This window comes from Pecten maximus, chromosome 10 (genome assembly GCF_902652985.1).
Source record: "Pecten maximus chromosome 10, xPecMax1.1, whole genome shotgun sequence".
Classification (NCBI taxonomy): domain Eukaryota; kingdom Metazoa; phylum Mollusca; class Bivalvia; order Pectinida; family Pectinidae; genus Pecten; species Pecten maximus.
Window position 1 is genome coordinate 9357390 of NC_047024.1, and position 27089 is coordinate 9384478.

At 34.1% G+C, this 27089-nt stretch overlaps 2 protein-coding genes across 6 annotated transcripts in view; one reads left to right on the plus strand and one right to left on the minus strand.

Moving 5' to 3' along the window:
• The window catches only part of LOC117336208, a 40754-nt gene extending 29009 nt beyond the window's left edge, over positions 1–11745 (minus strand). The window contains exons 1-3 of the mRNA XM_033896657.1: positions 11619–11745; positions 9685–9760; positions 6098–6189 (exon numbers count right to left, since the gene is read on the minus strand). Of these exons, the coding sequence (XP_033752548.1) occupies positions 6098–6189; positions 9685–9757 (165 nt within the window). The 5' untranslated portion in view covers positions 9758–9760; positions 11619–11745. The remainder of the gene's footprint in view (positions 1–6097; positions 6190–9684; positions 9761–11618) is intronic.
• A 296-nt stretch (positions 11746–12041) lies between these two features.
• On the plus strand, positions 12042–26281 carry LOC117336209. Of its 5 annotated transcripts, none has more exons than XM_033896660.1 (8): positions 12067–12196; positions 15175–15574; positions 17031–17139; positions 17427–17543; positions 23934–24040; positions 24375–24451; positions 24554–24737; positions 25434–26281. In XM_033896660.1, exons 2-8 carry the CDS (start codon positions 15235–15237, stop codon positions 25562–25564), a joined length of 1065 nt encoding a protein of 354 aa, XP_033752551.1. In that variant the 5' UTR covers positions 12067–12196; positions 15175–15234; the 3' UTR covers positions 25565–26281. The 5 variants fall into 5 exon arrangements, 4 of the variants coding, with proteins under 4 accessions (XP_033752553.1, XP_033752551.1, XP_033752554.1 ...); XM_033896663.1 differs by having other exon boundaries at positions 15175–15267; XM_033896662.1 differs by lacking the exon at positions 15175–15574 and having other exon boundaries at positions 12060–12196.
• Positions 26282–27089: the final 808 nt, after the last annotated feature.

The following is a 27089-nucleotide window of genomic DNA, read 5'->3' on the forward strand; positions in this document are numbered from 1 at the left end:
CAAGATGAAGTATGCAAAATGCAGATATGCAGTTAAAAACGAAACAAAGGTAAGATTGAATGCAAGCTGAATAAAAGTGGATGTATCTTTTCAAATGACACATTAATACAATGATATTCCTGATTTAAATGCAGTCTTATTATCACCAAAAATGATTCAAACAGATATAATTTTGTTATCCGTGCGTGAATGCATTAGTTCGTTAATTTATTTCACCAGCAGTTTTACATTATAACCACCAGCATTAACTATGGCGTTTATCTTTTTTAATGATATTTCTTGTTTTGTTTTGATCTTCTTCAACAACCTTAAGGCATCACAATTGTTCTTTGATATTACTCAAATGTCTGTCATGTTACCAGTGTCTATCGTGTTACAAATGTCTATCGTGTTACAAATGTCAGTCATGTTACCAATGTCTGTCGTGTTACAAATGTCTATAATGTTACTAATGTCTATCATGTTACTAATGTCTATCATGTTACAAATGTCTATCATGTTACTAATGTCTATCGTGTTACCAATGTCTATCGTGTTACCAATGTCTATCGTGTTACAAATGTCTATCGTGTTACCAATGTCTGTCATGTTACAAATGTCTATCGTGTTACAAATTTCTATCGTGTTACAAATGTCTATCATGTTACCAATGTCTATCGTGTTACAAATGTCTGTCGTGTTACCAATGTCTATCGTGTTACCAATGTCTGTCATGTTACCAATGTCTATCATGTTACCAATGTCTATTATGTTACCAATGTCTATCGTGTTACCAATGTCTATCATGTTACTAATGTCTGTCATGTTACCAATGTCTATCGTGTTACCAATGTCTATCATGTTACCAATGTCTGTTATGTTACCAATGTCTATCGTGTTACCAATGTCTATCGTGTTACAAATGTCTATCATGTTACAAATGTCTATTATGTTACTAATGTCTATCATGTTACAAATGTCTATCGTGTTACCAATGTCTATTATGTTACCAATGTTTATCATGTTACCAATGACTGTCATGTTACCAATGTCTGTCATGTTACCAATGTCTATTATGTTACCAATGTCTATCGTGTTACCAATGTCTGTCATGTTACTAATGTCTATCATGTTACAAATGTCTATTATGTTACTAATGTCTATCGTGTTACCAATGTCTATTATGTTACAAATGTCTATCATGTTACCAATGTCTATTATGTTACCAATGTCTATTATGTTACCAATGTCTATCGTGTTACCAATGTCTGTCATGTTACCAATGTCTATCGTGTTACAGATGTCTATCGTGTTACAAATGTCTATCGTGTTACAAATGTCTATCGTGTTACTAATGTCTCTTATGTTACCAATGTCTATTATGTTACCAATGTCTATTATGTTACCAATGTCTATTATGTTACTAATGTCTGTCATGTTACTAATGTCTGTCATGTTACCAATGTCTGTCATGTTACCAATGTCTATCATGTTACCAATGTCTGTCATGTTACAAATGTCTATCGTGTTACCAATGTCTATCGTGTTACAAATGTCTATCGTGTTACAAATGTCTGTTATGTTACAAATGTCTATCGTGTTACCAATGTCTATTATGTTACCAATGTCTATTATGTTACCAATGTCTAGTATGTTACCAATGTCTATTATGTTACCAATGTCTGTTATGTTACCAATGTTTATTATGTTACCAATGTCTGTTATGTTACCAATGTCTATCATGTTACCAATGTCTATCATGTTACCAATGTCTATTATGTTACCAATGTCTATTATGTTACCAATGTCTATTATGTTACCAATGTCTATTATGTTACCAATGTCTGTCATGTTACCAATGTCTATTATGTTACCAATGACTGTCATGTTACCAATGTCTATTATGTTACCAATGTCTATTATGTTACCAATGTCTATTATGTTACCAATGTCTATCATGTTACCAATGTCTATCATGTTACCAATGTCTATTATGTTACCAATGTCTATTATGTTACCAATGTCTATTATGTTACCAATGTCTATTATGTTACCAATGACTGTCATGTTACCAATGTCTATTATGTTACCAATGTCTATTATGTTACCAATGTCTATTATGTTACCAATGTCTATTATGTTACCAATGTCTATTATGTTACCAATGTCTGTCATGTTACCAATGTTTATCATGTTACCAATGACTGTCATGTTACCAATGTCTATCATGTTACCAATGTCTATTATGTTACCAATGTCTATTATGTTACCAATGTCTATTATGTTACCAATGTCTATTATGTTACCAATGTCTATTATGTTACCAATGTCTATTATGTTACCAATGTCTATCATGTTACCAATGTCTGTCATGTTACAAATGTCTATCATGTTACCAATATCTGTTATGTTACCAATGTCTATCATGTTACCAATGTCTGTCATGTTACAAATGTCTATCGTGTTACAAATGTCTGTTATGTTACCAATGTCTATCATGTTACCAATGTCTGTTATGTTACCAATGTCTATTATGTTACAAATGTCTATTATGTTACCAATGTCTATTATGTTACAAATGTCTATTATGTTACAAATGTCTATTATGTTACCAATGTCTATCATGTTACCAATGTCTATCATGTTACCAATGTCTGTCATGTTACCAATGTCTATCATGTTACCAATGTCTGTCATGTTACCAATGTCTATTATGTTACAAATGTCTATTATGTTACCAATGTCTGTTATGTTGCCAATGTCTATTATGTTACAAATGTCTATTATGTTACCAATGTCTATCATGTTACCAATGTCTATTATGTTACTAATGTCTGTCATGTTACTAATGTCTGTCATGTTACCAATGTCTATCGTGTTACAAATGTCTATCGTGTTACAAATGTCTGTTATGTTACCAATGTCTATTATGTTACCAATGTCTATTATGTTACCAATGTCTATTATGTTACCAATGTCTATTATGTTACTAATGTCTGTCATGTTACTAATGTCTGTCATGTTACCAATGTCTATCATGTTACCAATGTCTATCGTGTTACTAATGTCTATCGTGTTACCAATGTCTATCGTGTTACCAATGTCTATTATGTTACCAATGTCTATTATGTTACCAATGTCTATTATGTTACCAATGTCTATTATGTTACAAATGTCTATTATGTTACCAATGTCTATCATGTTACCAATGTCTATTATGTTACCAATGTCTATTATGTTACCAATGTCTATCATGTTACAAATGTCTATTATGTTACCAATGTCTATTATGTTACAAATGTCTATTATGTTACTAATGTCTGTCATGTTACCAATGTCTATCATGTTACCAATGTCTGTCATGTTACAAATGTCTATCATGTTACCAATGTCTGTCGTGTTACTAATGTCTATCATGTTACTAATGTCTATCATGTTACCAATGTCTGTTATGTTACCAATGTCTATTATGTTACCAATGTCTATTATGTTACCAATGTCTATTATGTTACTAATGTCTGTCATGTTACTAATGTCTGTCATGTTACCAATGTCTGTCATGTTACCAATGTCTATCATGTTACCAATGTCTATTATGTTACCAATGTCTATTATGTTACCAATGTCTATCATGTTACTAATGTCTGTCATGTTACCAATGTCTATCGTGTTACCAATGTCTATCATGTTACCAATGTCTGTCATGTTACAAATGTCTATCGTGTTACCAATGTCTATCGTGTTACAAATGTTACCAATGTCTGTCATGTTACAAATGTCTATCGTGTTACCAATGTCTATCGTGTTACAAATGTCTATCGTGTTACAAATGTCTGTTATGTTACAAATGTCTATCGTGTTACAAATGTCTATCATGTTACAAATGTCTTTATTGCATTTTTGCCAGTGAAATATAGAGATTTATCAAACTAATAAAACTTATATTTTCACTGCAGCGATGAGCAGTGAAAATATAAGATTTTGCAGTGAAAATGTAAGTTTTGCAGTGAAAATATAAGTTTTCCGTTTTTGACCAATCAGAGCGGACCTTTGTATTCACCTCGTTGAAACTTGCCAATTTTTCCAATCGAAGCGGAGATAGATAAATTGGTTATTTTGCTGTATTTCTGAAATCTGTATTTCTGAAATATTCTGACTAGTTTTTGACTTAATACTCACTTGACGTTAGCTATTCATGCACAGATTCTCCTATAACAGCAGAAAACGCTTAAAATGCGCTGATCAGTCCTGTCAAAATGGCGCCGTCAAGTTGACGTCATTACTAAGTTCCCGCACTTTTTCACTATTAATTGTTCGATATTTTTAATTTTGTTTTTAAGTTTATGAAATGCAATAAAAAGAAAATTGAATGGTTTCACTCGTATGACAGAATATTTCGATATTTTTCACTCGTGCTTCGCACTCGTGAAAATATCAATATTCTGTCATACTCGTGAAATATATATGTTATATTAAACTGGAAACCATTCAATATCCTCTCTATCATGTTACAAATATCTATTATGTTACAAACGTCTATCATGTTACAAACGTCTATCATGTTACAAATATCTATCATGTTACAAATGTCTGTCATGTTACAAATATCTATCATGTTACCAATATCTGTTATGTTATTTGAAATATGCATGTTTTTTTTCAACTAGATATTCCAATATTTTGTTTCATTTATATTTTTAGAGCTATTTTTGGTTCTGTTTGCTCACAGGATTTTAATTAAAAACACTAAAACAGTGAATTATTGTTTCCTAAATATATCATCATTTTGTCACTTTTACGTGGTTGAAATAATGTTGAAGTTAATCTTCAATTCCTGATTCATGTCTATGAAAAGGTAATTTCAAAAATTGGTAACATAAAACACATTTTCATCTTAATTATAAGTTTCCTGTTGCTATAGCAACCATTCAAGTAATTTTCCAGATTTACAGTAATGAAATAACTTATTACTGGTCATGATATATGCCCTTGGATTGATTCAATAAAATTTAGAATTTGCTCATGTTATTTTTGCAATATTTTTTTATCTGAAAATGGTCAATTTCTGATAATGATTCCTTCACAAACACCAGTTCTTCAAGGCCATAGAAAGCTTACACTTTTCAGTTGGTTTTTTTTTTTGCTCACAAGATTTTAAAATATTCAAATCACCAAATACAATCATTTCTAGAATATGCTACAGTCATCTAACATGTGGGCCTCTTGTTCCATGAAGAGGCATGCAATCAACTAAGCCTAAAATGCAAGTTGACATAGCTGATAAAATAAGCCATGATAGAAAGAGATGTTTCTAGTATAGATTTCAAAACATGTAACACATGACATCACCTGTCAACAGGCTCATGTTTTTAATTTGGTACACTCCGTAAAGGTTTCATAACCACATGGTAACAACAGGTCTTTACTTAACTAAAGCTAGTGATAATTTAATGATATAACCATAATCCACAATCGAAAAGATGTATAAGATTATAGATTTATTAACTACCTGAATGTTGATCATTATGCCAAATAGCATTCTAGGCACTTTGGTTTCGTTTATTTTGTTAAACGCCCTATTAACAGCCAGGGTCATTAAAGGACATGCCTGATTTTGGGGGTGGAGGAAAGCCGGAGTACCCGGAGAAACCACCGACCTACTGTCAGTACCAAGCAACGTCGGTTTCGAACTCACAACCCAGAGGTGGAGGGTTAGTGATAAAGTGTCGGGACATCTTATATAACCTCTCAGCCACCGCGGCCCCGCACACTGAGGTTTTTGATGTTATTTCAAATATGGATCAAGCTGTTAGGTATGATTGGTTTGGACTACCTTTCACCTAACAATATATCTTTGATTCGGTTTGATTTGTTTAATGTCCTATCAACAGCTAAGGTCATTTTAGGAAGGCAATATCAGTCAAATACAATGTGCACTACTCCTATGTAGACACATTTGAAGATTTTAATACAATTCAACCTTGTGACCTTATTATGGTAAATAACACAGACATGTTCAATGTAAAGCTTCTGGCCACTTATCAAAGCTAAGGACACAGTCTAATCTATACTAATTATATATAACTGCTAATGATCTATATGTCCCTTTAGTACTGACCTGTGACAAACTTCCATCTGCTATCTCAATTTCATCCAGCTTTTTCTGAAAGAAGTCATATTGGCTATGTTCCTTTGGCAGACCTGCAATTTCTTTTGAAGAAAAAAAAAAGTTTAATACACAGTATATTGTAACAGTTTATCTTTTATGTAAGGATTTATTGGTTACACAAACAATGAATGATTATACATGATGGTTTGATGATTTGTATGTATACTTTCACCTTCAATCAGACAAATATCCAGGGCATCGAAACAAAATATCATTCAGGGTAACACAACCACATATCAATAATCAGGATTATAAAGCCTACCAAGTGTCAACGATCATCGGTTTCAAAATGTAGACGGCAAAAGTTTACCACCCAGATAGACACACACCATACCATAAAACCCCTGTCTAATGTTGACAAACTCGTGACACCCAGATAGATATACACCATACCATAAAACCCCTGTCTAATGTTGACAAACTCGTGACACCCAGATAGATATACACCATACCATAAAACCCCTGTCTAATGTTGACAAACTCGTGACACCCAGATACATACACCATACCATAAAACCCTTGTCTAATGTTGACAAACTCGTGACATCCAGATAGATATACACCATACCATAAAACCCCTGTCTAATGTTGTCAAACTCGTGAAACCCAGATAGACACACACCATACCATAAAACCCCTGTCTAATGTTGACAAACTCGTGACACCCAGATAGATATACACCATACCATAAAACCCCTGTCTAATGTTGACAAACTCGTGACACCCAGATAGATATACACCATACCATAAAACCCCTGTCTAATGTTGACAAACTCGTGACACCCAGATAGATATACACCATACCATAAAACCCCTGTCTAATGTTGACAAACTCGTGACACCCAGATAGATATACACCATACCATAAAACCCCTGTCTAATGTTGACAAACTCGTGACACCCAGATACATACACCATACCATAAAACCCCTGTCTAATGTTGACAAACTCGTGACACCCAGATAGACATACACCATACCCTAAAACCCCTGTCTAATGTTGACAAACTCGTGACAACCCAGATAGACACACACCATACCATAAACCCCTGTCTAATGTTGACAAACTCGTGACACCCAGAGAGATATACACCATACCATAAAACCCCTGTCTAATGTTGACAAACTCGTGACACCCAGATAGATATACACCATACCATAAAACCCCTGTCTAATGTTGACAAACTCGTGACATCCAGATAGATATACACCATACCATAAAACCCCTGTCTAATGTTGACAAACTCGTGACACCCAGATAGATATACACCATACCATAAACCCCTGTCTAATGTTGACAAACTCGTGACACCCAGATAGATATACACCATACCATAAAACCCCTGTCTAATGTTGACAAACTCGTGAACCCAGATAGATATACACCATACCATAAAACCCCTGTCTAATGTTGACAAACTCGTGACACCCAGATAGATATACACCATACCATAAAACCCCTGTCTAATGTTGACAAACTTGTGACACCCAGATAGACACACCATACCATAAAACCCCTGTCTAATGTTGACAAACTCGTGAAACCCAGATAGACACACACCATACCATAAAACCCCTGTCTAATGTTGACAAACTCGTGACACCTAGATAGACACACCATACCATAAAACCCCTGTCTAATGTTGACAAACTCGTGACACCCAGATACATACACCATACCATAAAACCCCTGTCTAATGTTGACAAACTCGTGACATCCAGATAGATATACACCATACCATAAAACCCCTGTCTAATGTTGACAAACTCGTGACACCCAGATAGACACACACCATACCATAAAACCCCTGTCTAATGTTGACAAACTCGTGACATCCAGATAGATATACACCATACCATAAAACCCCTGTCTAATGTTGACAAACTCGTGACATCCAGATAGATATACACCATACCATAAAACCCCTGTCTAATGTTGACAAACTCGTGACACCCAGATAGACACACACCATACCCTAAAACCCCTGTCTAATGTTGACAAACTCGTGACATCCAGATAGATATACACCATATACCATAAAACCCCTGTCTAATGTTGACAAACTCGTGACACCCAGATATATACACCATACCATAAAACCCTTGTCTAATGTTGACAAACTCGTGACATCCAGATAGATATACACCATACCATAAAACCCCTGTCTAATGTTGACAAACTCGTGACACCCAGATAGACACACACCATACCATAAAACCCCTGTCTAATGTTGACAAACTTGTGACACCCAGATAGACACACACCATACCCTAAAACCCCTGTCTAATGTTGACAAACTCGTGACTAAGACAAAGTGCATACTCGCCATTATACAGTTTTACCTAGCAGGTCTTAAATCTTTTATATTTACCAAATTTCTTAATTAAACATAAGTTTAGTCATGCTGCCAGTGAATAATTCTGATTATGATAATGTTACAATGTTCTATTTCACAAGGCACCTTAAGCTTGTCGCTTCAAACTTACTTCAAAGTAGTTGTGCAACAAGCTTAATGCTCTATATTTCAACCTTAACAGGTTTAATTATGACAGATGTTCTAAATTCTTATCTTGATATTGACTTAGCACATGGGGCTATAAAACAATTATTGCTTAATAATTGAAATATTTTTCAATTCATTTTAATTAATTATTGGCATCATAGGCTTTAAGTCATACTTATACAAAACATGTAAGCTTACAATGTAAACATTTGAGTTATACATGTAGAAACTAGTATCATGTATTAATTAGTTAATTAATTATATGCCTACTATCTCATATAATGGTCTAAGGGAGACAACTCCATCATGTATTTTGCATAGCTAAGTTATTTTCCTATAGTTATAACACTCTTTCTAGTATTTGCACAGATTTTTAGTAGATAAATAAGTCACCAGATTAATTATTGTTTTAATAGAGTGGTCACCTGTATACAGTGTGGCATTAAAATATGTCTCTGAATTTTGACCTGAATTAAATTTCTCATTTAAATCTATAGATAGCAAATTGTTGTACTACTACTAAAAAAAATATGTTAACTTCTTGATCCCCCAACCAATTAAAAACTTAAAATTGATCAGTGTGACCATAAGGGAAGTAAAACATTTTGAATTCATTCACAGTAACACTGCAAATAAACAGATACGTGTATTGTAGCCATCAAGTACAAGGTAATATCAAATCCCAAAAAAGATCCGTAGTAGTACACTACAGTACATAGTGGTACATACACATCCTGTTATCCAGGACTGGTGCCTTTCTGATTTTTCTGATAAATAACCACAATAAATTCTTGATTTTCTTCCATAATTATGGAACTCTTAGCTGAAGGAGGAAGCAAAGGTCTCTAAGTAAGAACAGATTTTATAACTCTTTTTTTTTTGCTGGAGATAAAAGCTTTAAGCACTCGGGGGTTTACTTTAAGTACATATAATGACTTTTTTTCATAAATCACTCTAATTAATACAACCTAGAATCTAATTTAATTCTGGTAAAAAGTTTAAACATTGACAATTTTTTAGCAACAAAACTCACCAGATCTACATGTGAAATTTAGACCCTGGCTTGTCCGTAGCTTGAAGTTCAAACAGTGACAGGTGAGAAGCATTATCTGAAACAAATAACCAATAATGCAATGAGTATCATTTATAATGAAATAAGACAATGTGCAAGACTATCCTCAAGTAAAATTGTAAAATTTCCCAATTTACTGGTTTCATATTCCCAATCGGATAAGTTGTCATAAGAATCAAAATTGTCTAAAGAAAATACAATTCTATTACAAGGCGAAGTTTTTCCGGTCATTCCATGAGCCGGCTGCTTCTGTAAAGAATCCTGTAATTTGATTGCAGTTGGCTGATGATCATGACCATTCATAGATCTAGGTTATTTCCTAACCTGAATAATGTTTCTTGCTAGTTCATTACAGATCTATGCAATCATTGCTAGAGATCATATGGTACATCAAACATGTTTATCTTACATACCGTATTTGACCTAATAAGGGCGCCCCTACCTTTTTTCAAGGAAATAAATCTTTGACTGAGTGTCAAAATGGTGTTCAAAGGTAATAATTCATGTGAAAAGTTTTGCTACTTTATGTGTTCAATTTTCTTCAGCAAATTAAGCAACTGGAACACAAGTTTTCGCCACATTTTGTCTATTCCTACAGTTGACAGTTCCTACTGTTGGTGCAAAGAGCACCCGAAACTAAACACACATAGAGTGAGGGTACCTGATTTCATACACTTTTTAAACATATTTGCAATTTTTTTCGCAAATACATCTCCAAAAAGATTTTATCTACGTCGACCTAAAAGATGCACACAATCTGCGATATTTTGTCAAATACGGTAATTTAACACGGAGCCGTCTATGAACAAAAAAATGATTGAAATTTGTAAAAAATATATTAACCCAATGGGCCAATATACCTAACTGCTAATAATCTTAATGAAAGTCAATATTTTTCGTTTTCAATTCAATTTATAATTAAAACTATAATTTGATTGCTAAATATATCATATATGTACAAATAAGTAACCTTGATATGTGAATTTCTGCTAGTACCCCTGAATTTATGTTTGTACCCTTTTGAAGATTTGAGATTTTGAGAAACAATTTATAGGCAGAAACCACTGCTTTGATCATGAGTTGTAATTCTCAAGTCAACCTGGTTAGATTTGTTAATATTATTGTATATACAAACACTTAACAGTTATTGCAGGTGTTTTTTTACACGGTAGATGCTTAAAAAGCATCACATGAAATTCTAAATCGTGTAGAATATCCCTTTCGGAAGAAGTCCCAATATGCTGGGCCACACCATCAGGACACCATACATGTATGTACAGGATGAATTTTGTGTCTATCTTACTTGGTTGAGACTTGAGTTCATAATGATTTGTATGTAGATTGTAATTATTAAACCATAAATTCCTCAATGAGAGCACCCCCCCCCCCCCCCCCCCCCCCCACCCCACTTTTCTGCAGGTGTTTATAAAGGGCCAATAACTTACTTGAATCTATTGTTTAAAAAAGTTAAACCATAAAATAGCCACAGCCTATGCATAATATGTAGTGTAAATGATAAAAAAAAACATTAGTAATAACTTATACGGAAGCTTGAACCAGACTTTAGTTAATTAGCCTAGTTACAGATCGATCGATCACGAGTGAAGCCCGAGTGACAATACTGACTCCGATAACAAACGCAGATTATGATTGGAATTATTCATAAAACTATTTAATTGCAATCCACTTATAAATAGAACTAAATTTAAAATAACGGGAGTTGACCTAGATGAATAATACACTGTTTAGTCCTAAAACTGTCCAAAATGTTGGTCGACGTGATGCCGATCACACTGGCTGGACATAGGAAATTTCCCAAACTTTAAATTTCTTGGACAGACTGAAGGTGGCATTTAAAAGATCAATATTGAAGGTCCATATGGCCGATATTATACCTGGAGTTTATGTTGTCTTTGTAGTGTCCTCGTCCACCAGAAAAGCTACGTTGGTGTAGGCCACCAGACACAAAATTATGTTGAACTCTGTCAGTGGCCTCTTTTCGGAAATAACTTCTAACGAAGGGGATTTCTAAGACAAGTCAAGAGGGGTCCCGAATGTCTTTTTTGTCGCTACATTTCATCATTCTGGGACAGATATTTGCCTAGGTTTAGGGTAGGATGACATGCGACTTCGTAACTTGTATCACAAAATCAATATAACGATTTCGATGACATTGAATATCGAAAAGTAATAAAATTTGGTAAATAAATAGGTATGCTCCAATAACCTATTTATCAACCAATCAGGATCAGTTTCGCCAAAACCGTGTTAGGCCTATTTTTAGACGAGTCTCGATAGAGGTCGGGGTAACCCACCAGTCGGAACTCCTCGGCTGTGCTGCACAGACTTGCGCAGTTACATCCGAGGAGTTCCGAGTGGTAACCCTGACAGTTGTCTGTCTTGAAATGAATAGGCCTATTGATTAAAAGGTGATTTCACCTCTGGTTAGAGAGGCTCCCAAGCTCGATGACAAGTAAGTAACAGTCAACAATCAAAGCATATTCTATTTGACTAATATTGACTTAATAATTATCTGTTGTCACCTAGAATATGGACAGGAACAGTGTAAAAGCGACTCAGCGAGAGTTCGCTAGTTCGAAGCACGGCACTGCATGGCAAGGTATTCTTACAACAGAATGATACATGTAAGAATCTATATAATATGACGAAATTAAATAATTATTTACAATTTATTACCGGGTATGTAAACTATTTGTTATCCTGTGTTTATAATCCATAACATTTACTATAAAATTTAGTTTTTGTATTTTGTAGCATCTTTACTTTTTGTACTTACTGAATTCTCATGTACAATCCTCGATTTCTTTAAAACTTGGTAGACTCACAGGCGTTTGAAGTTCTGACTGTAAATTCATGGGTTATGCAATATGCATAAAGCTGTGAAACTTTTTGTGTTGCATAAAAAAAATCGGAAAAAAATTCATATCATCAGAATCTGAATGTATACTTATTGCATTTTTTACCTTATACAACTTTTTGTTGTTTGCATATACAATATGATTAATATCTAAAATAAATACAACTATTCTTTATCACTTTCAAAATTAGTCAATTGCTAAAAATTTGAGTAAAAATGTCGATATTTATGTCGCGCACAAATCTCCCTTATTTTAGGCAAAATTCCCTTAAAATAATCATCAATCTCCCTTATTGGTCTCCCAAAAATATGGCATGTATGAAATTGTGATATAATACCATATAAAAAATAAGGGTATTTACTATAAAAAAAGAATACCTTATTTTTTATATGGTATTATACTATTATATCTTCAGGAGTACCTCAAGGAACCTGTTTGGGCCCCATACTCTTCCTCATATACATTAACAACCTACCAGACTACATCAAACACAGCACTCTCAGACTCTTCGCCGACGATAGCATCATCTACAAGACAATCCACAACACAGACGACGCACACAAATTACAACAAGACATAAACGCAGCAGGACAGTGGGAACAAGACTGCATTGCTCATGAAATTTCACCCAAACAAATGCAATATCATATCCACTTCAAACAAACGCACCAAAACAACATACAACTACAAACTGCACGCCCACACACTGCAACACTGCGACGCCAGCAAATATCTAGGACTCACATTACAGAAAAATCTCAAATGGAACACACACATCAACAACATCACTGCAAACGCCAACAGATCACTAGGCTTCCTAAAACGCAACCTGAAAATAAACTCACAACATATAAAAGAACACGCATACAAAGCCCTAGTGAGACCCAAACTAGAATACTGCTCTTCCATATGGGACCCGCACAACACAAACCAAATCAACCAGATAGAAAAAATACAACGCAGAGTAGCACGATACGTACAAAACAGATACCACAACACAAGTTCAGTACAAGACATGATGGACAAACTCAATTGGCCCACACTTCAAACAAGCAGACTCAAGACCAGACTTATACTACTATACAAAATCATTCACCATCATGTCGCAATAGACCCACATGGCATCATGCACCCAGCAGACCCTAGGACAAGGCAAACACACCCCTACACCTTCAGACACCTATCTGCCACCAATGACACATACAAATACTCCTTTTTCCCACACACAATAACACAATGGAACCTCCTCCCGGTGGCAGCAGTACAATGCACTACACTAGAGATCTTCAAGGCACATATATACACAATGCAGCCCTTGATGATCTCACCGTAAACACACCCACATGTTTTCATCTTATAGTTTCCACTAAAAAAAAAAACTTAATAAAAAAAAAACCTCTCACTGTAACTAAATTCCCTCACTTTTTTAACAGCATCCAACCAACAAATTAACCGTAATCGTCATTTTTGACGGAGGTCGTACCAAGAAGAAGAAGAAGAAGAGTTTACAGTCAGAACTTCAAACGCTTGTGGTAGACTTTAAAATCATAAAATTAAAATCATTTACAAGTGTTTCCAGGAAAGGCATTTTGGGTAGATCACTTTTGCAAAAGTTATGTCCTTTCTTTATTTCTTGTGTCCTTGTACAGAGATCTCCTATCGTTTTCTATAGATTTCTTTCAAACTTGATAGGCTTTATAAGCATGATATCAAGTTGTGTTTAAATTCTTGATTTACTTGTTTTTTTAAACTGTTAGAAAATTAAACAGTGACTACTGTAGTGAATGGTGAGGGTTACAGCATGCCATTTAACCACTCATATGGTGTATAAGGTGATGCATATATCTTATTTCAATGTAAGATATATATAATACTGCTATTTGATGGATGTATTGTTCCACCCTGTTATACTCATGTTCTTAAGTATTCTAATGAATTTTAGCACTGGTCTTCAGATCTATCCTTCTCATTGCTGTAAGGGTTTTATGATGGTTATGCTTGACTTGCCTAAAGCCCCAAATTGGTAAATTTTGGTATCACAATAATAGTAATTAACATACTAACAATGCATCAATGCAAAACCTACATCATGATTCACTAATGCATCAGTGAATTAAATCACCTCTGTTAGAAATATTGTATACCTACCATTCCCAATGTACATTGTATCACTAACATAATGTCAACATGAAAACTCCAAATAGTAATTTTCCATTAATCCTTTATACTAAGCCATGTGAGCAAAGTTCCCTTTAGCTCTATCAGTTGAACCTTAGACTAGTAAGCCAGAGGTCCCTGGTTAGATCCCTGAATCATCGTAACCAACTTAGACTAAGCCAGCTGAGGTCAATGGTTCGATCCCTTAATTATTGTACATTAGACTAGTAAGCCAGAGGTACTTGCTTTGATCCTTTTAATATAGCAGAGTTATGATACAATGATTTTATGCAAATTTAGTCTGGAGCTAATCCCAAGGAGGCACAGTAATGTATTTTATTACTGTACAAGTGGAAGATTAAATTGTTGAAGCAGAGTATTGATTACTAGGTATGTGTCTATAATTTTTTTTCAGATGTTCTGTTTCAAGATATGGTGAGCATGCCTAAAAGACAATCTACAACACAATAAAAAGATGCTGTTAAGAAATCCAACATCATCAGTAGTGGTACGATTGCTCCTGTCGGGAAATAAATGTTTCAACAGAGTTCAAAATCATTTATTAGTAAGAGGACTTGTTTCTAGCTTAGACAATGAACAATATTATACCTTACCGGTCTCATTCCAAACCCGAACTCCTGGGGAGAGGATGACAGTAGATGTGGGTATTTGGGATGTTCGTCCGTTCAATATGACACCCCACACTCCGCTTGTTGTTGCCGTCCACGGAGAACCTGGATCCTCCCGGGACTTTGAGGTTATAGGAAGAAAACTGGCAGGCCATAATATCAGAGTGGTTGGATTGAACTTTCCCGGTAAACATCAATTTTACACCTATACAGAAAGTATCTATATAGCCTCACTTTTTGGTCACTAAATTGTTAATTGTATTTGTAATTTATAAAAGAAGGTGTTAAGAAATATTTATTTCAGCTGTACTTATAGTTCACCTACCTGAAAGATAAGTGAGCTTATGCAGTATTGTGGTATTTGCTGGTATTAATTTTTCTGTTTGAATAATTGCCAAGTTTGTTCAAATGAATGACCTTGACCTACTTGGCTTATTGATGTTTATTTTAGTATATACAGAACATAGTTCGATATTATACAGAATATAATATTAGTTACTAGTATCTGGCAACAACAGTACTCTGTTATTAAGCAATCTCTCAGTTCAAGGTCACAGGAGTCAGATGAGTTAAAAAAAGAGGCCCAGAGTCAGTAGTTTGCTGAGATGAAGGGCTTCCAAGTTTGTTTGTATAACTGAACAACTCCGATCTACTTTCAAATGTTACAAGATTCATCTATGTTTGAAATCTTTAAACAACTTCTTCCCTTTAACAATGAGTCCAGGGGTCATGCTGTACCAGGTAGGTCAGTTAAGTATGCTGGGATAAAGGACTATCAACTTGTTATCTCCCTTATGATGAAACTGGAGACTGTATGTATAGGTTTTCTCTTCGACTGTCTTGTACATATGTAACACCAACGTCATTCATTGAGGGCTTTGATCGAAGTTCACACAATGATAAAGGACTCATAATACAGTGGAACCTCTATAAACCGAACATGTATGGGACATGGATATTTGTTCGGTTTACAGAGGGTTCGGTTTGGAGAAGTTGATCGAAAAAATGACCGTATCGAACAAGTCAGAGTTTCTGCAGGTCAAGGTCAATGTTACTATTTTAGCGGTGACCGGTAAGGGACATGTATTGTTTTAGCAGTACCCAGTATACTTGTTAAAATGAATGACCTTGGCCTTCTGTCAGGCATCATCAGATACTGACAGTTGATCGCAAGTGACGTAGCATAACAAAGTGCAATCAACTGTAGGTATCAAACGACTGTTGGGGTCATCAAGATGAAACATGTTTAATATGTTTTTATGCCCCTGCCATGAAATTGGGGGCCTGTAGTGTTACCTGTGTCCATCCCATCTTGTCCAGTCCCGTTCCGTCCCAATTTGATATAATTAAATGTAGCTAATCTCAGAAACTCTTGATGTGATCCTCACCAGACTGTGTTTCGGGGTGTCAAGTGGCAGTAGGGGCATTTATTTCTATTTTCTAGTTTATTGTTATTATTATTATCTTAGCCTAGTCTAGACTTATACTTGAATAAAGTGGTTATCATTTCATCATCCTCATGTAATGACCTAGATAAACTTAAACTTGCATTATAAACAGGGAGCTACACAGGCACATTGGGCCTCTTTTATATTCAGATGAATGAAATGTAATCTTTTCTAAACACTTGTTAATGTTACAGGAAATGGAAAAAGCAGACTTCTTAGACAGGATATATACCGCCTTGACTACAGCACAGAAGGGAAATATCACATGCTGACTACCATACTGGATGCCTTGGCAATCACTAGGTATTGATAAAATTGTATGAGTACTTTGATACCCAGTTAATCTTTTACTCTTTAAGTTAACTGTACCTTTCTGTTCACTAAATTGTATTAAGTAAATCTAGGATTATTATGAATTACCCGAGTAATGAAATATGTCTTTGAGACATGCTGTTTAGTATTTACTGACATTGCTAATGGAACACATTCATTTGATGATAGAGCATTTAAAATGTGCTGTACTCATCTCTGACATTGCCTTCAGATAAAATCTTGATTTGATACACATGCAATGTACATCTTCCTGACAGGGTCGATGTGCTGATGGGTCACAGTGCAGGGACCTGGCTGGGCTACAAGGCAGCATCTGACCTTCACCTTGTCAAATCATCTGTTATTCTAAACCCTCTTTCAAAAAGACACCATCGGTGAGGAGTATAAAGGCTTCAGATCACAATTTATTTCCCTATGATATGTTACTACCAAAAGGAACAAGAAAAAATAATTGAATTGTAAACTACCTCTATTCGAGCCTCATAATACAATGTACTAGTATGTGTCCTGTCGCACAAATAAACATGGGACTGTGTCAAAACAAAATTCTACTAGAATAAATGTTGTACTACAAATCTATGTTGACATTATGCACATATCTGCAATAGCTAAGACAGTAAAAAATACTTAGTAACAGTCCTGAAATTTCCATTTGTTCTACATTTGTTTACATCAACTAAGTATAATTGTGGCCTGAGGCAATATAAAGGCCTTTTTAAACGAACATTAATGTTCGGTTATTGCCATCAAGAACTGGACTGAGAAATATGACCATATTTGGTAGCCACATTCACCAATACGCCATCTACTGTCTGTTTCAATGAAATATGGCTGGCCCCATTGCCTTACGCTTCAAATAATTTACTGGCAAAAACATCTTCGTTTTATGTAGTAGTATTACCGAAAATGTTGAAATGTATTCAGTAGATGTTTTCAAGATGCATACGATTTGAGAAATACATAACTCTAGCGAAATGTGAAGACTAAATGAACCTGAACTTTGTGAATAACTCCAGGTCAATATATTTATGTAAACAAATATTGCGCAGGCGCATTCGTCTCCGGATGTTTAGAAAGTTTTGCTCTTCCGTGTTCATTCCAAAACGGCTGACATTATAGCATAGGTCTGCAAATATGTCCGCGATTTACTTAAATGTGTAATATATATATTCTAGAATGTTACATCATTATCAACTAGATGAGTATTTCTATAATTAAGAGAAAAAAATATATCAATAACGGCATACGAGACGATACATTGTATCATACTATAGGTTACTGTACATGTTTGCGAGAAAGGTAGATACTAGGTGGCATTTGTGGTCAGGGTGACTGGTCATAGCGTTAACATTGTCATCGATTTCCATATTCCATTTTCCTTTGACGAAAACGACCAATAAATCAAATGCAAATGATAATATCTTGTTGCCATGTGCACGGGATTGGTTGTTGTAGGCGATACTTGGAACGTATTTACTGTTGTAAGGGAGGTAACTGCAAGATTACGGAATTCAAACGTTAAACCAATTTGATTGGTCGATTCTTCCATGACTTTGGCAATGGGTTTACAATCGAAGTGACAGATAACTACGGCAATGTTCAGATGATATCAACAATAACATTTTTAGATACGTGTGGTCGGCAGTTGTCATGTTTAAAATGAATAATTATATAGCTTGTTTTTATTTCGGCAAAGTCGAGAATATTTACTGAAACGGACCACAGGTGAAGCAGACTTGGAAATACCGAAACGAAGAAAATTGGGGCTTAATTATAATATAAATTGGCATTATTTTCAGAGAATTGACCCACATATATGTTTTTCAATGCCTAATTGTATCATATGTAAAATATTAGAGGTTTACGAATTTTAAATTAATTTTTCATTTGCGAATCGCGGCCCGATTGTCGTTGAGTTGAATTACCGAAATGGCCGATAGTGGACCCAAATCGATATTTTTACGAGAGATTGGACCCAATATAGGATCTATTAATCTTTGGTGTGTGTATAGAGACCCTTTACCTGGAAGTATTTTGAAAGAATTTGCAAAATACCGAATTCACGATCAAATTTTCGATTGTGACGAACTACTGAGACGGTGTTAAGTTCATGTTAAGTCAAACTGATTGAAATCAGCTGTTACATATGTACACATGGCTACGTTTACTATGCAATACGCCTACGTATTTTTTTTTTCAAAGACGGAAAACGGAAATCCGGATTATCTAAAAACAAATGCAAAAAGACTTGTGATATTCACTTTAATTTGATATTCAGCCATTAATTGTTATTTGTAGTTTTATAACTTCTGAAATAGTGTGATCGATTCTCTATATAATATTGCTGTGGAACTTGTGTTATTTTTCAAACAAATTCATCTTGATAATTTGTTAATTTAGAACGTTCATCAAGTCATGATCAAGACTTGAAATTCTCGCTACACCATACTTCAAACACGGAGTAATCAATGAATTGATAAATTGAAAATTGAAGTCAAGCAAATGAGTTAATATTTACCTAAATAATTTTTCAATATACAACACATGTTCAGATGACTATTTGTGCCATGCTGTTACAAGATTTCAGTTACAATTCTAAAAGTCAAGCAAATGAGTTAATATATATTTACCTAAATAATTTTTCAATATACAACATATGTTCAGATGACTATTTGTGCCATGCTGTTACAAGATTTCAGTTATAATTCTAAAATTGAATTACAATGTAGTATGTAAATATATGTTATACTGTCAATATCCACAAAGCGAGTGTAGTCTACTGTACTCCGTCATGCCGGTAGATAGCGGTACATATACGTACTGCTTACATCTAGTGCTTACTTGTGTGAACTATAAATCAATAACAAAAATGGTTCATATATTTCTATATACATTTATGACTTCACAAATTATGCAGTGTCTGAAGATCTGAATGAAGTGAATAAACGATGTATAAAATTATTTTTATGAAATATTCAAGTCATAGATCATTCTTTTTTTTAAAATACTGATTTCATGTCCATTTTGGTAATTCAACTATAACGGCAATTAAAATACTTCTCGTTTTTTTTAAGCCGGAAAACGGAAATCCGGATTATCTAAAAACAAATGCAAAAATACTTGTGGTATTCACTTAATTTGATATTCAGCCGTTAATTGTTATTTGTAGTTTTATAACTTTTGATATATTGTGATTGATTCTCTATATGATATTGCTGTGGAACTTGTGTTATTTTTCAAACAAATTCATTTTAATAATTTGTTAATTTAAAATTTTCATCAAGTCATGATCAAGGCTTGAAATTCTCACTACACCATACTTCAAACACGGAGTAATCAATGAATTGATAAACTGAAAATACAACAAATGTTCAGATGACTATTTGTGCCATTCTGTTACAAGATTTCAGTTACAATTCTAAAATTGAATTAGTATGTAAGTATATGTTATCCTGTCAATATCCACAAAGCGAGTGTAGTTTACTGTACTCAAAGTCATGCCAGTAGATAGCGGTACATATACTTACTGCCTACATCTAGTGCTTACTTGTGTGAACTATAAATCAATAACAAAATGGTTCATATATTTCTATATATGACTTCACAAATTATGTGGTGTCTGAAGATCTGAATGAAGTGAATAAACGATGTATTACATTATCTTTATGAAATATTCAAGTCATAGATCATTCTCTTAAAAATATTGATTTCAAGTCAATTTTGGTAATTTTACTATGACGGCAATCAGGCCTAGAATGGCGTATAAACCCCTAATATTTTACATATGATTAATTTTGACATTGGAGAGCATATAATTGTGTCCATTCTCTAAGCACTGGTAGAATGTACAGAATAGAGCTTCATAAATATATTCTCAAAATTACTAATTACCCCGATAAATATAACATTTTACATAAACCTCCCATGACTGATGATTAAACTTGCAAATCTCCTGTGTCATTCCAATTTTGATATGTGTAAATATATACACGTACTGTATATATATAGTTATAGATATGGAATGCTTCACAATTTGCATACAGTTATGGAATATTATAACACCCCCAAAAATGTTCTCTCCACATAAAGGTGTGATTTGTGCAATTACATTGCTGAATTGTGTGGTTCAGTATGATTGGATGATCAACATTGGAAAAGGACAATAAATAGGGAATGTGTCGTCCCATCGAATGGACTGTAATCTTTGTGATCAGGTTTGAAGTTGAAAATGAATCTGGAAGTTTTCTTTTCCTGTTTGCTGAATTATTCGATGAAGATAGTCTTTATCTGGTTGTTATTCTTTATCACATTGTTTACAATACTGTAATTATACCAGAAGTTTATCTTCTCATATACAGATTTATTAACATCAAATGATTCCTGAACAAAAGGAGTCAGTTTTGTTTTGTTTTGAAGTACCATAAATGCTTGAGTACAGTTTCATTCTTAGATACATTCTTAATTCGGGCCTTGATTAGCAGCTCTGGTTTTGGTTTTCAGTAATTCTTTATGTGTGTTTCATCATATTAAGTTGAAATACAACTATGTAACGATGGAACTAGCCTAAATTTAGTGCATATTAGAAGTTGGCATCAATAAGGTCACAGAGTCCTGGCTGTATTATAACTGATGATGCCTTCCCGAAAGAAAGAAGACATATTTTATTTTCATCGATCCAAGATAGATCAACAAACTTCCAATTTCAATTAGGACCTTACAGAAACATGCACGTGTACAATCAAATCAGAACAGCTGCAAATATTTCAAATTATTTGCAATTAATTCCTAAACCGATATCAGTAAATTTATCAACTTAAAACTTAGAAGATTACCGATTTTGCATTAAACAATAATGTTCGTTTACAGTACTTCCAGTACTTTGATTTAAAACCCCAATCAGTATTAAATCATTTATAAGAAAGATCATTTGTTAATTTTACATGTGAAACAGACATTATCTCTAAATATTTTGAGATCATTAGTAAACTTATTTAAGATTGGTTGCAGATGTATATTGACTTAAGTTTTTGAAACCTGTATTGCAGAAAAGAGTTATCTCCACTTGTATGAACTATCTATGGATATTAGAGATTTATGACCAAATTTTACACATTAGGAATTGGAGGAGACATAAGACCCACTACAAGTTTAAGGTCAAGGTAAAATTGGAAACTTTTAAAAGTGAGACATCTCATTAATGAAGTCAATTTGCACTTTCAAAATATCAAGGTCAGAAAGGTCAATGGTTCAGTTTGAAATTAATAATGAATTTGAAAATCAAAATGAAAAAACGATTTGTAAAAAGGTACAGTATAGGAATTTTGAATTCTTATAATTAAGACCCTAGTTCCCAAGTTCAAATCCATTTAAGAATCAAAGGTCAAATTACCCATCAATGTTGTTCAGTGGTATAGATTTTGCAGGTTTTTAATCATGATGAATATTGAGACTATATGGTTTTAAAAAAGTTCAAGGTTACAGGTTAAGTTCAGAGGTTAAATTAAAAAAGGAAAAAGAAAAGAAAGAAAGAAATTAGGCATCAGTTTTTAAAGTACAAATGTACAGCTGATGGGGTTCAAGGGGTTTCCCTCAGTTTTTGTGTATAAAAAATTGGTTCACTCCTCAAATGCAGTAATAGTCAATTATCAAAATGACCAGTGTTCATGCAAGGTCAAGGAGTCAAAGGTCAAGTTTATTGCAATAAGAAAAATAATCTGACCAAGAATCAAAATCAACTTCAGTACCTCTAAATTGTTCAATGTTTTGTTATGATATTATGAAACTAGTCTGAATTGAACCTAATTGGGTAATGATCCAGACAACAGGATCAGAGGTTTAGGTGGCTACCATCTTTGATTTAATGGTTTAATAATTATAGAGGATATCGAGATCAGACATAAAGCAGGGCTCTTACTGACCTATGGCAGTGATCTAATGGGTCATTAACATTTTTAGGTCACCTGAGACAAAGTCTCAAGTGACCTATTCTAATCGCCCTTTGTCCGTCGTCGTCCATCGTGTTGGATTTGTAATGGAATTCAATCTAACTTGGTTAACATTATCAGCATGTGATGGCAGTTTGATGGTATGCACATGTTGGCCCTGACTGACCCCCAGGGACTGATGGGCAGAGCTAAAAAGGGTCAAATTGACTTAAATTTCAAAAATCTTCTTCTCTACTCTGAGATATGATGGAATAAAACACTCTTCATATATGGAAGGGTCTTAAGGTGCTTTACCAAAATTGTGAATTTCATGACCCAGGGGTCTCAAGTTTGCCCCTGGGGAGGGGGTAAACTTTACTCTAGTTTATATAGGGAAATCACATTTTTGACTATAATTTGTTTGATTTCTATTGAAATTAATTCTAACTTTCTGAACATAATCAGCATGGGATGACAGCTTAATGGTATGCACATGTTGGTCCTGACTGACCCCTAGGTGCTGATGGGCGGGGCCAAAAAGGGTTATTTAAAATAACTGAAATATTTCAAATCTCAGGTGACCCTTAAGGCCCATAGGCCTCTTGTCTTAATTCCTGATGCATTTTACTGTAATTCTAATTTCACCTGAAATTGATGGATTTGGCTTTTGGAAGTGATATGAAGGGTACAGTACATACCCCTACATATTACAACTATCACATACTGTAATAAAAAATCAAACTTCTGTGAAACTATTTCTGAGAAATATTCCTACAATCAACAGATGTGCAATGAGCATACTGTTAGGAGTAAAACTAATATATACCAATTGATTTACAGAAGTCTCCGTCCATTTGTGGCTATCAAAATGTTAGCAGCAATCCTGAGGAACTCATATCTCCACTCAGCAGTTTACAAATGTCTTCCATTCATTTACAAGATTTCTGGTAAGTCTGCATTGATATTCAAAAAGTACATTAAATTTTGTATTGTTTAGCCCACCATCATCAGATGGATGGCTATTTAAATCGCACTGCCTCTGTGGTTCATCTGTTGTCTGTCCGTCTGTCCAGAAACAATCATTGTTATCACTATTTCTTGAAAAGTACTGAAGAGGAGTTTTTTCAAACTTCAGTGCACAAAAAACAAACAAACAAACAAAAACATTTCAATTATTTAATTTTTAAATTTACGCTTTGTAAGTACAAAATATTTTGTCATATTAAAAAAATCAATGAAAACTTCACCGAAATGATTAGGTGCTGGTTCTGTTTTCTGTAGGATTTATGTTGGATGAAGAAGCATTTGCATCACTCCCCATAGCTGTAGAAAGTGTGAGATATGCTGATTTTAACAAGGTAATACTTTTTTTCTTCTGGTCTTAAACCTTCATCTTTGAAAAAATATTAACATAATGTAATGTATATTTATAATAAATTTAATTTTTCAATTTCCTTTAGATGCAGGCCTATGCTGAAACTGCTGCCTGTAAGAAACACCCCTTTATAATGGCTATTACTCGGAATGATAAGATCGGAGAATGGCATTTTGCCATGGAGATGGCACATCATATGGGAATCGAAGAAGGGGAGATAACCGAGTACAGAGGCGACTCTGTCACTATCGGCGATTCTGTAGGGAAATGTAAGTTTTCATCTGAATTTTACTTATGTATGATTTCAACTCTATAAATAAAAGTTATCATCATTTCATTATTATCTGCTAAAGGAGCAGGAAAAGGACATGTTGCAATCATGTCGTGTTCCATTACACATCGTGCTATACAGTTTGATACATAATCTAGCTCTGGTAAATTAGTGAAACATGTAAACATGTAATTACAGTCAGTTTATCAATAAAGGGATTGTCTTTAGTCTTGAACACATTGCTAATGCTGCTAATCAGTACCGATAAATTTTCCTGTTTCCCACCCCCATTAAACTCCATGGGGTGAACATCTGGGCCAACAAAAGGAATTCAAATATTAAACTAAAGATATTTGCTTGTTTCAAAATGGTTGTTAGGTAATAAATAAAAGGTTTAAGTTAATTTTCCAAATCTCTCATGTTTATCCATTCTCCCAATCTGGTTGCTGTAGAACCAATGTCATGCCTTAAAGAAACTAAACTGAACACAGATTTTTGATATGGAAGCCAATGCAAATGGAAAAAGTAAAAAAATCATGCTATCTCTTTTCTTTTCCCAACAAGACAGAACACAAGTTATGATTTGTTTTGAATTTGATAGTATATACATTTATACCTGTTACTGTGTATTTATTGAAAAGCAAATTAATGTAAATGTTTGGTATACTAATGTCATCAATGTTGTCCTTTTCAGATGATAATAGCTGCTATAGGCGAGTCCTCTTGTTTGAGAGAGGAGGCCATTTAGTACACAAAGCCCACGAGACAGAAATCATCAAACAAATACTCCTGCTTTTGAAAGTTGTCTGTAACCACGATTCTTGACTCCATATCACCCTCTAGTATTTTATAGAGACGGTTTGTAGACACTTTTACAACATTAATTGTGCCATAAACTTTTGTCTTGAAACAATCAAAATGTTTGAAGATTCCTGGACCAGATGGTTTGCCATATGTTTTTGTCTTGAAACAATCAAATTGTTTGAAGATTCCTGGACTGGATCTTATGCCATAAGTTTTTGTATTGAAACAGTCAAATTGTCCGGAGATTTCTGAACAGGATAGTATGCCATAACTTTTTGTCTTCTTTTTTTTAACAAGATCTTATATTTAACATTCATCATAGTTATAAGTGTATTTCAGCTTATTAGGAAACGGGCATCATTAAAAAAAATCTTCAATTTGCAAAAGATAATTTTTATATTTATAAATAATAATTCTGGTTTCCTGGTTTAAACTTAAAGTCTTAATATAAGTTACTATTTCATGTATGGCATGTAATCGCTTTATTGTTTGTACATTACATGTATTTGATACATTTTTGACAGTTTTAAATATTACTTGTTATATTGTTAATAACTTGCATAGCTTTAATTCTTGTTGAAGTAGGCAGGTAACCGTAAGTAAGTCAGGTTTGTGACCACATATCAACTTAATTGAGATAGACCTATACAATAAACCATTAACATGTGTTACAGTCAGCCATGTTTTATTATCTTTTATATATTTATATGTTTTAATAAACAGAATGTTCATTATTCAGCTTGATGTCAATTTTTTTGTATATTTATATTTATATACATATGTATATTACAAGATCAAGTTCTAGAATTACCTGTAGCCTCTGTCATACACTACAGCTTACGTGGACTTTGCGGTTTCCACGCGTCCGTCACGGACGTGGGCAGCGCGGACCCCACTCGCCCACCGGATATGGCATTCCGCGACGTTCCGTCATATATCGTGGACATCAGCTGACTGATACGGTATCCACTCGGCATCGCGGTATGTGACGATCCGCGATTAGTGGTGGGCATAGTTCAACTCGAGACACCGTGTTCCACGACGATCCACGATACGTGGTGGACATGCATTTCATTTTAAAGCCCGTGGTCCATGTCGATCCGCGATATACAGTGGGTACAAGTTGTTTGCTGTTCATTTCTGATCTACACGAGTTATATCCCTTCGTCTTTCGGTAGCGGTAGAGGTATCGGTATCGTTTATCAGAATTATGCATGGTTCCATGTTGGCGGTGTAGATAAGCCTTTATGATTCGGATGAAATTGAAGAACATTTCAAGTTTTATTTAAAGCTTTAGACCCTTGGTCCATCAATAGCGTTATTATGGCCATATTATAAACATTAAAAAACAATCGCAATATATTAAGCACCGTTAATATTTAATGTAACTTAACATAAGCTGTTTCATCCATCCAGCATATTATTCACGTTTTTAAAAAATATTCATTTATTTTAGAAATATTGCATTCATTACACGACATTGAATTAGGAAAATAGAAAATACCACTGCGACATAAGAACAGCTTTACCAAATCTCATCAAAATA